The 13,170-nt window shown below is 39.4% G+C and overlaps 1 protein-coding gene and 1 long non-coding RNA gene across 4 annotated transcripts; one reads left to right on the plus strand and one right to left on the minus strand.

Annotated features, from left to right (window-relative positions):
• Positions 1 to 258: 258 nt before the first annotated feature.
• On the minus strand, positions 259 to 11,733 carry LOC131314549 (uncharacterized). 3 transcript variants are annotated; one of them, XM_058343267.1, is made up of 11 exons: positions 11,118 to 11,733; positions 7,718 to 7,851; positions 7,115 to 7,177; positions 6,629 to 6,718; positions 6,173 to 6,338; positions 5,316 to 5,505; positions 4,375 to 4,782; positions 3,762 to 4,189; positions 1,921 to 2,517; positions 1,774 to 1,839; positions 259 to 1,044 (listed from the first exon to the last, which is right to left on the minus strand). In XM_058343267.1, the coding sequence occupies exons 1-11, from the start codon at positions 11,679 to 11,681 to the stop codon at positions 937 to 939; spliced, it is 2,814 nt and encodes a 937-aa protein (XP_058199250.1). In that variant the 5' UTR covers positions 11,682 to 11,733; the 3' UTR covers positions 259 to 936. The 3 variants fall into 3 exon arrangements, with proteins under 3 accessions (XP_058199250.1, XP_058199251.1, XP_058199252.1); XM_058343268.1 differs by lacking the exon at positions 7,115 to 7,177; XM_058343269.1 differs by lacking the exon at positions 7,718 to 7,851 and having other exon boundaries at positions 11,118 to 11,350.
• On the plus strand, positions 888 to 7,189 carry LOC131314551 (uncharacterized). The gene is made up of 2 exons (XR_009196444.1): positions 888 to 1,062; positions 6,515 to 7,189. It is a non-coding gene; the product is annotated as an uncharacterized LOC131314551 (long non-coding RNA).
• Positions 11,734 to 13,170: the final 1,437 nt, after the last annotated feature.

Here is a 13,170-nt window from a genome sequence, read left to right on the forward strand (position 1 = left end):
CTTATGCTCTTCACGATTGAGTAGAATTGTTTTCGTCGTGCCATATTCTACTTATGCGATTATTCTCATGATCTTTCCGAAAAATGTGTGTATGTGATTACTAGTACCATATGAAAACATTGTAAACTACAGGGCTTCTACAGAATTTTTTGTTTTTGTTTTTTTGAACGTCGTTCTACAGAATTTTGAAGAAGTGTGTAAAGACAATTAACATAATATCATTCACTTGTTCAAGGGTATGACCGGAACTCAAGGAAAGAAACAACATCGAAAGGAAAATTTCTTTGCACTGATGTGTTCATGAATAGTTGACATTTGCTCTGTTACATTAACACTATAAAAGCTGTGCTAATCTAATGGCTCATTTCTTGCCCTCTTGTTCTTCAAACCCTCACCAACTTATACAATTCCGTGGTGCTCCCAACCAATGAAGGAGATGGAGGATAATTGGGGCCGGCCATGTCTCCGGCTAAGTCAACCAAGGTGAGTCAAATCTGCTTTACATCATCGTCGCTAGTGCTCTTATTAGTGCTCTAGGACCATATCTGTAACTGGCCTACCAACCTGCACCACTGGCTCCTTCAAACACGGCTCAAAAGCTCAATCTCAAGTTGATAATAGCTCGCGGGCATCTGTTGATTATATCCCTTGTACTCAAGCTGTAGCCCACCTATGAGACAAAGGTGTCTCACAATATCATCATGCTGAGTTGCTCTTTATACTACTGTATTTGACTAATGCGGTTATTGGTCGGCTCCACCCACCCACGCGACTCCTGCTCCTATTGGTTCCAGAACGTTCCAGAACACCCACCGTATCAACATGCTGAGCTGGCGGTCAGAACTACCGAAGAACTATTTTAGTTCAAAGTATATCTTTCATACTGTACAGCTTCAGTATCAGCTTCTGCTTCTAATTATTCCGTTGTGTTTAGCATCAAGATGCCAAACCAGTCCAAAAGTGGGCTACGCATAAGCTCGTTGGAGTTCCAATGATCCGTATCCATGCCCAACCGATGTTCTCACTGTGTTGCATTTCTGCCAACTGCCATGAGATGATGATGTTAGTAATACTGTCCTTCCTACATTCTCATTTGCTTTTTCTAAATTCTTGATTTCAGTACCATTGTCGTTCCTTCAACATAATTTTGGAAGACATTTCCGTTTCAGCTTGCGAAAAACATCCACTTCTCATATAATGTCGATTAGGTTTACATAGACTAAATGTGTCGGACACTCCATGATGTACAGAATATTTGTCCTGCAAGTGTACTTCGACATATTCCTTGCAAAAATATTTAGTAACTCGAATTTACTATAGTTATGCATAAAAGTAGCATGTTAGGGACGAAGGTTATACGGCGCCTCGTTAACTTCATTTTCACCCTAGAAACTTCCAAGCTATACATTAAGGCATATGGAAATTTTCTCTACTCACCATATTAGATTATTTGATACTAAGACACGTACCCACCTGGCACCCCAATGTTGGTCTCTATGTTTTACACTTTACGGTCCCCAAGCTCCTTGGAACAGGACTCTTCATTCCCAAAACTCATGCCCCATCCCAAATCCCAATCCACTCTCAGGCTCACGATTGTATCACGAGATTTACTTCAGAGTTCTAACCACATCGTACAGTTGGGAGTGTTATACAGCAGACAAGAATTTTGGTATTACAGAGCTTGAACTTGAGCATTTGATTACTAATGATAGTTAGTATTTAGAGTGTTTTAAGTCAGATTTTGAAAAGTAAAAATCACGATTTACTTACCCTGCCATCTTTTAGCTCAAAAATCACTGAATCCTCCGTGAAGGGAATCGGTCGTATAGGGGCCACCTGCACAAAACAAAACACCATCAGCATTGATTCTACCAGTGCCAAGATGCTAATATTACATTGACTGACTGACATGCAAACCTTTGAGTCACAGTTTGTGTTGGAATCATTCATCTCCTCTTCACTTTTCTCGAATCCAGCAGCAAAATCCTCACCGGTACAAACCCCTTCATTCCCGAGCTTCTCTTCAACCTGCATTTGACCAACATACGGGTAGCCGTAGTTTTTCCATTTCCATGTTGTCTGATCCAAGTACCTCAAATACACATTCCCATCCGAACCAATCAAGAAAAGTTGATTCCCCTTGTAGCATGGTCCAGGGGAACCAACCAAGGTCACACTGCGATGCGGTGTTCCATGTTCCACCCAGTACCACCCATCCAAGGCATTCCAATGATATTCAACAAGTCCACCATCTTCAGACAACACAAAAAGAGAACCTGTGAGGGCTAGCGAAGATTGCCTCATGGCAGTTCCAGGTAGTCTTGACAGCACCAAGTGCTGAGACTGGCGGTGTTCATGCCATATTTCAGTCACTTTGTTATACTGATATAGACGGCCGTTCCTTCCTATGACAAATACTATGTTTTCCCTGAAACCTTCCTGATCCACTATACTGGCAATTTTGGTGTTCGGAGGGTTCCGGCAATCTTTCCATTTGAACTTCCTCAATGCAACCTACACAAATAGTCAAATAGGGGTTTTCAGTCCATATGGATTGGGTGATTTAGAGAGCAAATGAGAGAGTGGACTGTTTTGGCCCTTACCACTTGTTTGGATAACTAACAAAGGAGAGACATTGAAAGAAATTGAGAGAAAAGTTTTTTTTTTAAAATGGGAATGCCTCCACAGGCAGATACAAGGAAGAGAAAACAAATTAAAAAGAGGTTAACAGTTCACAAAGTACCCTTTGTGTTCTGGGGCTTATTTCACTTGAGAAAATACATGGAAGTTTTTCATGCAAAACCAGAAAGTCTCTTCTAACTTTCCATCGAGCATATTGCAATGGTAAACTGGACCAATAATTGATGACGTTAACCACATTACCATGGAAATGATAGCCCTATGACAAACTTAACTATTGCTCTTGGCCGCAAACTTTTGCATGTGGCCGCAAACTATTACTCTTAGCCGCAAACTTTTGCACGTAGCTCCGAACTATTGCTCTTGGCCGCGAACTTTTGCATGTGGCCTCAAACTATTGCTCTTGGCCGTGAACTTTTGCACATGTTTGCGAACTATTGCTCTTGGCCGCAAACTATTGCTCTTGGCCGCAAACTATTGCTCTTGGCCCTTACCACTTGTTTGGATAATTCGCGTCTGGCCATGAACTTTGAATACGTTTCTGCAAACTTTGGGTACATGGACGCAAGCTATTAGACCTGGCCGCAACCTTTTGCACACGGCCTCAAATTTTTTTGTACCTGGAAGCAAATTTTCTCGATCTACAGTTTGATTTTTGAGGCCGTGTGCAAAAGGTTTGAAATCAAACTGTTTGTCTAGAGTCTGGCATGTGTGCATCTCTTGTATGTGGTACAAAAGGGTGAGTTTGAAATACTGATTTGCTACGAAGGCAGGACAATATAATAAGAAAAAAATAAAAGAAATGATTTAGGTTATTCACTTCACGATCTTCTTATCTTTTCCCTCCCCTTGATTAAACCTTCCAATAATCCGGGTCAAAACATAGCCTGTTGCTGGGTGTTTTTAGCAGTTTTTTGGTGTTTGTTGTGGTGTTTTAGCTGGCAGCTTGCCTTCTTTTGAGTTTGGTTCTTGGGTGGCGTGTGCTGATGTGCCCGTGATCCCTTTAATCTTTGTTTTCTTTCCGAAGATTAATAAAATAAAATTTTGCCAATCAAAAAAAAAAACATCACCTGGTGATGATTGAAGCACAGTTAACTTAGCTTGGTTTTGCAACTTACTGTGAACTGCAGCAGCCTTCCAGTTTTGCTCACAAAGAACATTGCATCTTCTGTTGTCACTTTAAAGGCTCTTCCGGGAACTTTATCCCACGGCGGGCCTCCGACAATCTGCCTTCCTTTCCTCATACCAGTGCAGTTTATCCATGCTAATTCATTGTTGCTTCTTTCTCTGATGAGCAGACTCCCATGCTCATCAACCAAAAACAAACTTCCATTGTAGTGTCCCACCGCACCTCTCATTGCTGTCGAGTGCTCATGCCTCAGCCAAAGCCATACATCTTCAGCATTTAGGTATTCGAAAGTCAAACCGCTGTCGGTGATGAGGAAAAATGATCTTCCACTGTGCATCACTCGTAGACGGAAGTTCGTATTGATCCAATTGTCTGGCATGTTATACTTGTCTTCTGAAGGCACAGTCGGATAACTACCTGATCAAGGATCAACTTTTTCTTTTCAGTATGGCGTTTAAACTAGCATTCTAACATTAAATTTAGAAAAACTGCTTGGAAATGTTTCTGGAAATGACAAAAGAATTTCGAATGGTATGAAAAATGTTACGCGAACAATGGACTTTTCAATACTCCACTAATGTGTCATTTCAGTTTTCGCGTACCTGATCCATCGGGAGATAAGTAATTTTGTTGTGCTTTGCTTCCCTTCCGCCCTCTTGATCTTGTAATCTCCACGTCGTTTGGTTCATCTTTTATCCCCAGCATGCAGTTTGAAGGGCCGCGCTCTTCCGTGCAATACTCTCCATTCCATCCTTCACTCTCGGGGGCATCTAAAATCGACCATACGTACTGGAACGAGGCTTTTCTTCGAACATTGTTCGGATTAGTGGGGCCTACAGTTTCACCACCGAGGCCCGGGACATGCAGTTCTGCAAGCCTACCATCATCCAGAGGGAAAATTATTCTCCCAACTTGAAATTGTTGTCCTGAAATTCCTCTTGCAACTTTCGCATGTGAGGGATGCATATGATTCACCCAATTCTCTTGAATTTGGTTGTCTTGAGCAGAACCTGTCTTCATGTAAAAAAATTGCATTTAGAAGATAAGTTCATTTCCTTATATTGACAATGATGTATCCTAAGTCGCAAATGTGTCGACACAATCAAGCGCTCGCGCCTAAACACACACACACACACTCATAGTGCACTGCCTGAACGTTGGTTCTTTCAATAACCTCCCCATGCAAACTCCTTCACATATCATGATTCCAGAAATTATACACATCTATAGCTTTCACGAACTGTCATCTCTCTCCATGTAATTGTGTATGGCTGTGTTAATTTTTCTCTTTGAAATACACGAAGTATCCGGACACTTACACGTGAACAAGGGAGTAGCAAAGGTGATACGTGTCCGACATTTTAGTCGAACATTCATATGTAAAACTTGTTAGATTCAACTTAAATGCAGAACTATGCATAAAACTCCAATAATATATGTAAGAAGGTCTATGACCTCCTAAACACAATTTACCAGTTGGATCTGAAGTTTTCAGCCAAAAAAACAAATCAATGTTGGAAACACAATCTGTTAGTTCACTTACCTGCATATTTTGCAACTCTATATTCCAAAAGTGTTCCAGATGCTGTTGAGAGGAACAAGGGGGATGTTTTCTCATTTAGTTCGTCTTGCGAAACGGGTGTGATGGAAGACAAGAAGTGATCTTCTGGACTTCCATGGACTATCCATTTCCACTTCCTTTGGTGTAATCGTCTCTCGACCAAGTTCCCACCCTGCATGTCTAGCAGTTTTGTGAGAGTAAAATGGATGAAAACTAGGAAACAAATTATGAAGGTGCAGAACATTTGTATCTAATTTCTATAAAGACAACTGTTGGAAAAGTATGTATGTTAAGGGGAGTTGACGTAAACATTAGAAGAGTTGATACAACTTCTCACATGATTGATGTAGTGTCTTATTTTTGTAGTCATCAGCATATATATGAACGTACTTCACCTCTTTTGGGGAGGCAAAAATGCCAGAACACGATTTCATAGATTGTCCAAAGTAAAAACAACTTATACACCCATGCATAATTTTTTTGCCATTTGGTAGGTATAAAGCCAAGTTCTGTTATGTTCTATCACATATGAACTCTTTGCCAAATAGGTTCGGGCGTAGATTCGCACTTATGCATGAATCAAAGACCGTACTTCGAATGTATTAGCGAATCATAAGAAACTGGCTACTGTGCACAATACTTACATTACTAAAAGATTCTATCTAGCTCCTGCATTTTACTACCCATTCTCAATCACTGCAATTCCCTTCCCCAGATTATTCTCCACAGGTTAATTAACGAAACATTCATGTCTTCTTCTCTCAAAGATTAATGAATTTCTTTTGCCGAGCAAAAAAGAAAAAAAATGGAACATTCAGAAATCAGTAAAAACATGGTACCTTAGTCAAAAGAAATAGGGAAACAGAATGAGCTCCACCTAGGCCATGCAAAGGACATCCTGTCGATGGTATCAGAGAAGTGTTTTCTGCTGTTCCTTCTCTCCATATATGCTTCTTCCATGATGGCTTTGAGTTTCTGTCATATTCATAGAGGCCCCCATTTGAACTGCAACAAACAGTTCCATGCTTGAGTATAAAACACTAATGAAAGAAAGAAAAAAAAAACTACGTAATTCTTGACAGTGTAGTCAAAATCTTACGATACGATACATATTTTGCTGTTGGATATATATAGCTGTTGCTTCAATTTATATTTACTCTTGCTAATGCATCTTACGACAGGCAAGACAAATGGTCATGCGATACATTGACAAGAAAAAAGCGATATGCTACACACATTATCCCGTGCGCTTTGACAGCCTTGATACTTGAATTCATGGAAAGAGGGGAGCACACCTTATCGTGAAGATCACTTCTTCTCTAACGCTACAAGCATCAGCTATTGCTGCAACATTTGCGCCGGGAGGTCGGCCATGAGTCACCCACCTATTTGCATTTGCACAGAGGAAAACATCCAGGGGGAAAACATCAGTTATATTACTATCATATAAAGTGTGAGATATACAATATCATGGAGATATAGCATTATTAGTTTCATCACTATTAGCCCGATGAGCAGCGACCGGGTTCCATCCGATGAAGCTTTAGCCTCTGAATACCACAAGCTTTAGCCTCCGGTCACATGTTCAAATGAATCCCATAGAGGCTGAACATTCCAAATTTGGGGCCACTGGAAGGATTGCCCGGTCGTTTACTTCAGGACCCTGCAAATTAGTCAAGGTGCGAGCAAGCTGGCTCGGAAAAGTTTATCGAAAAATAACAGAATAGTATAACAATAGCAGAACACAATGGCATTTTGTTTGGTGATGTAAAAGTTTTTACCTTGGAGGCTCAATCTCACTGAGTTCTAACAGTGACCCATCCTTTGTGCAGAAATAAAGTCTCCTGTTTTGGTCAGCAGAAATTCAAAACTGAAGTAAGTTTTCGACTATGCAATTTGATTAATGTCTTCCAAACAATTACGATAAACTTTATGATATACGAAGCCCAAATGGTTTGTCCTGTTTTTTTTTTATAACCGGAGTCCGGTCAGCTTACACGCACCTCGACTAATTTCGAGATTCTGAAGGTAATGACCAGGCATAACCCCCGAGTGGCCCCAAGTTTGGAATGTTTAGCCTCCATGGGAATGGAACTTTTGACTTCATGGAGGAGCACTTATTGCTTTCTCACAATCACTTGGGGCCGCAAGGTAGGTCGGTTTATTTTCCACACAATTGATCAAGTTCGATTCTCGGGGTCAGGCCGCAAGAACGTAATTTCTTTTGAATCCCCAGGTCCCATGGTCTGTCTTTGACCGGACCGGAAAGGGGATTAGTCGAGATGCGCGTAAACTGGCCCGAACACCCCCTCGATAAAAAAAAAAGAAACTTTATGATATATACTATACATTGGGGAAATTGTGGTAGTAAATATTTGACTCACAGCCCATCATATGAAATAACTCCGGACTTTAACAGGATAGAAGAAGTTTGTTGAGCTTCCTCTCTACTTGTGCTCTGATTGTCTGTTGGGGTGAAATCTACCCAAACCGGCTGCGAATTTTCATTCAGCTGCATCTGCAGCAGGAATGTATAAGTTTACGTTTTAAAAATATCTCAAACTATTAAAATTCACGAGAACATAAGATTAAGAAGAAGAACGCAGCAGCGCTAAGATTAAGAAGGGGAACGCAGTAAAGCTATTAGCCGAGTGTTAAGTTTTTGTTTTTTTTGAGGAACAGAGCACGAAACTCCGTTACATGACGAGAAAAGCACAACAGTGTTGTCGCCTTTATAATAATAATAAGACACGCCAACTACGAGTTAATACCAGTGTTGAGTTTTTCAAAGGCGCATAAAATCTTACGATGGCCTTGATTGACTTTTTTTAAATAAAAAAAGTGGGTTGGTGGTAGAGTTTTTTTAAAGGAAGTTGGGCAGCAGACGAACGACCTTTATAAACCTACGGGCCTATAGGTTTTAGGGAAGTGTTGTTGCCAAAAAAAAATCCCAAATGGTTTTGGGTGCGCGGTGGTTAATGACTTAAAACACACCGTATTATTGGTGTTTAGCAAATTGAAAAATATTGAAATTAATTATTTGTCTTGACGAAATTATTGAAAGGAAATAAAAATATGGACAAATTTTTTTAAAAAATAGTAACTTTTGGTTCGTCCGTCTTTAGCGAACTTTCTTTTAGATTTTGTCACAATTTTGTACTTTCTAGATTCAGGTCGTCAATACAAAACGATTAATCTAAAAAAATTAAAAATAAAAAAAATGCCACCTCACCCTTCGTCTTTCTGCCTATAGTCTTGGTTAAAATAAAACAAGTAGAAAATAGGACCAGCAAATTGTTTGATTTTTAGGTATCTTGTTCAAGTTTGGTGGAGTATCTTTTTCCTAGTAATCTTCACCGTCAACGGAACAAAATCCAAGGCCATAAAATTAACCACAAAACAATAGTAATATGCACAGATCAAAAATAGTCTCATGTGTCCAGGCATGATGACTGATCCCATCTTCAAATTAGAAAGTCTACGGCCACCGCATGCCATGTGGGGCCCAAAGCACGGATGATCCGAGCCATTCAATAATTTTTTTTTTTAAAATAAAGTGTGGTGCGCCAAAAATCAACTCGATCCGATATGTGTAGGTGCTCGGATCAAGTTTCTCATCTTCTTGTACACCTGAAAACCTATCTTTCCATTTTTTTCGATTTTCCAAAGATGAGAAGTTTGATCTGAGAACCTACACATATCGGATCGAGTTGATTTCTCGCGCAAACCCACTCGGTTTTAAAGAAAAAAAATTTGAACGGCTCGGATTATCCGTGCGGGGTCTGGAGTGGGTCCCACACGGCGTGTGGTGGCTGTAGTGCTGCAATAACCAGAGCCGGTCCCGAGGGAAGCCCCACAATCCCCCGGATTTGGGTCACCGCCACTATGGAGCAACAACAAAATAATTGTAAACCAACCAATTTTTTTTTATAAACTTCAATATAATTCAAGCTAAAAGCACAATGTAATCGTGATGATTTATTTTTATTTGTATGCTTTTTTACTTTTTATGACTTAATAGTAGCCAAGTTTGGGGTTGAACTTGGATAACTCAAATATCGGAGCCGAAACTGCGCCAATGATGGGGGCCTCGAAAATTGTCCGACTGACAATAACAACTGAATTTGCATGACTAACTGAAACATGCAAATTGGATGGGAAAAACCTCATTTTATGTCAAAGGTTGTCCCAAGGTCATTAACATTAGAGGTGGTAGACTCAACTTCATTAAAAGGAGGGAAATTAAGTAAGTTCTTATGAACCCCTTAGTCCCAGCGTGGATGGTCTGTCTTTGACCGGATCGGAGAGAAAATTATTCACAGTGCGCATAAGTTGTCCCAAATGTCCTAACCGTCGAACGAAAAAGAAAAAATTATTCAAAACCGAACTTTGGAAAATGAGTATACAAAATGATTAGGCAAATTGGACGCCCTGCCGTGAGTAACACTCACTGCAATCAGCAGCCAAAAAAAACGACGTAGTATTTTGGCAAGTCCGGGCTCACTTTTGTAATCCAAGACTCCGAGGCTAAACGTGGTTGTACGGGGCCCACCTAAGGGTCCCGCACAAACGATCTAAACTGTTCAACAATTTTAAAATAATTATTCAACTCATCTTGTAAAAATTTAGCCCAATTGGATGTTTGTAACTAATTGATCTATTTTGTTCAATTTTTCATTCAGAATTCAGGACCCTAAACTCTAAAAGAATCTTGAAAAAATTTAGACAATTGTATCTTCAATGTCCCCTTGATTTGAACCGTAGAAATCGTGGGGCTTGTTGAGAAGAGAATTTACTAAAAAAATTATTTTCATTAGACATCGATAGGTATCAAAACAGTTCATATTCTTGGTATAATCTTTGTATTTTGATACCTAATCAAGATAAATTTTCTATTGAATCTCTTGTCAACAAGCCCTACGATTTCTATGGTTTAGATCAAGAGGATACTGAACATACATTTGTCTTACTTTTTTTCAAGATTCTTTTGGAGTTTAGGGTTCTGAATGAAAAATTAAACGAATTAGATCAATTATTTACAAACATCCAATTGGGCTAAATTTTTTTGAAGATGACTCGAATAATTATTTTAAAATTGTTGAACGGTTCAGATCGTTTATGCGGGACCCTTAAATAACCACGTACAACCACATATATAACCTTGGAGTCTTAGATTACAAAATGAGTCTTGACTCCCAAAAAATTATGTCGTTTTTTGTGGGGGGTTGTGGATTGCAGTGAGTAACCCTCACTGCAGGGACTCGGTATTGTAATCGTGATCAAAGTCATTGACTTTTCGACTTCCAATGACGGAAATTGCACATGACCTCGTTCTGAATGAGATTTCTGTAAAATATCTTTTATCGAATACATGCTGCACATAAAATAAAATAAAAAAAGTAGTACAAATATTTCCAATAATCATTTAACTATAACATGAAAAAGACCCGATTCAATTTTCGGCCAATTTATTCGCCCGCCCCTCCTCATAAAAATCCTTTTAATAACACTAAGAACAACTGAATTGGTACCAAAAAAAATAAAAAAATTTAAGATCAATATTAAGGTAAAAAACTAAGAACTGGCCATCCTCCCCTCAAGCAAAAGCGTGTGCAAAATAGCTACGGGAAGGGGAGTTCGGTTTACCGTGCGGCCAAGCGACCTGAAGTTGCGGTTGGCATGATCAGTTTATTTTTGGTATCTTTCCATGCAGTTCTTGTACTAAAAAAGATTAAAAAGAAAAAAGAAAAAAAAAGATCTAAATGGAACAAATATGGGAATTACCTGAAAGAGATTCCCAGCTTCAGATAAAGCAAAAATGGTCTGATTGACAATAAAAACAGAGTTTGCAGGACCAGCCGAGACAGGCAAATCATGAGGAGCGATCACCCACTGAACTCCATTCCAATACCTCTCGTAAATTGACCCACTTACCCCTACCACCCAAACCGAATTCTCCGACATCTTAATCAAACGAACTCTCTTCCTGACGGGCAAAACCGCCAAACCAATACTGTCATCCTTCTTCTTCCTCTCCCTCTCCTCAGCTTCTCTCTCCACTTTCTCTGTCTTCCCCTGCTTTGTCCCCTGATGATCATGCTTACCGATTGAGCCAACTTTAGTACAGTTATCATTGATACAGGATATTAGATCGTACGGTAGTTCGACTTCAACCCAACTGTTGGATTGCTCTTCAAACTCCCAGAACCTGTCGGTTTTCTGCTCGAACTTCCGGTCGATTCCGGGGAGGAATTGGTGAGGGCAGAGCGAAACAGTGGAGTTGGAAGTGACGAAAAGGATCAAGATTGAGAAAACCCAGATGGAAAATATTGGATTGAATATGGACATGGTGGGGGGAGAACCAGAAAAATGGGCCAGGCACCAGAAATATATATATATATATATACACACACAGTCGGGTTCCGGTGAGGAATCTCGCATTTTTTTAAAATGCGGGACTCCCCTTCCCGATTGAATTTTGACGATCCGAGCCGCTCAAAGTGATCATAACGTGATTTTAAGGGTGTCCGCGAGAAATCAGCAAAAAAAAATGACCGGGAAGGGCTTCATCCGAGCAGTTTTCATTGAACGGTTCAAAAAAAACTGCTCGGATGAAGCCCTTCCCGGTCATTTTTTTCGTTGATTTCTCGCGGGGACCCTTAAAATCACGTTCTGCACACATTGAACGGTTCGGATTTTCAACATTTGATCGGAAAATGAAAGTCCCGCATTTTAACAAAGTGAGGGATCCCTCACTTGATAATTTGTGTATATATATATATATATATACACACGTAAGTATTTTTTTAAAGATTTTAACTTTTTGGGAGTAAGATATGGTGGTGGTGTACTGGTGTTGTGGACAAGTTCATTGGTTGGTTTCTTTATTTGGGGTGACCTCATATAGGGGCCATGGTGGAAAAAGACTATTTGGGTGCTCTATATATATATAGTACTAACTGTCATTTTGTTTTGGTTTTTTTTTTTTCAATATTGTATACATTAGCGGAGGTTAGCGAAGATATTAGTAGGTTAGTTCACAAAGACTTTCAGAGGCTATTTATAGTCATGAATCCGAAACGCCTACGACGGGGCTCGAATATTAGCCTCCCATATGACGAGGAGAGAGGACGGAAGTTACCAACAAGGACAAAAGTCCATTGGTAACTGTCATTTTGGTTGACCTGGATAGTTGGGTGAGACCAGTAACTAGTAAAAGGAAAAGTTTGGAAAACGTCTTTTACCCTTCAAAAAACGTTTTTTTGATAGCAAATGAATTGTTTTCCCCGTAGCTGATTGGTGCGAGCATAAGAGCAAGGTCATCAAAAAAAAAATAGTACTATTTTTGTGCGCTGGTTTGGTGTCGTTACAACATGATCTCGAATTCAAACCATTTGACTTAGGCCCCATTTCCGAACTCAAAATAAGTACTTAAGAAGGTAATTTCAAGCTTAAAAATTATGTGCTTATGCAAATAATTTTTCAATCAATATGGATCTTGTTTGGTAGATCTTATTGAGATATTTTAAACGGTGCAAAAAAAAATTGAAAAATTATTTTTCATTTACAATATTTTTTATTTTGAAAATGTGAAATAAACTGCTTATTTTTTAAGAAAGTTTCTAGAATGGGGCCTTAACTCGTCTCATTTTTTGATAGCAGATGAATTGGATTGGATGAATAGTGTTGTGCGTTGGTTTCGTTTTAACACGATCTCAACTTCAAACCATTTGACTTAACTCGTCTCATTTTTTGATAGCAAATCCATTGGTTTGGCTGATGTGGGATTTTGAGTTTGTGATAATTTTGGCACCACAGATGAATTTGTTTATTTACA

Source organism: Rhododendron vialii, chromosome 13a (genome assembly GCF_030253575.1).
Source record: "Rhododendron vialii isolate Sample 1 chromosome 13a, ASM3025357v1".
Classification (NCBI taxonomy): domain Eukaryota; kingdom Viridiplantae; phylum Streptophyta; class Magnoliopsida; order Ericales; family Ericaceae; genus Rhododendron; species Rhododendron vialii.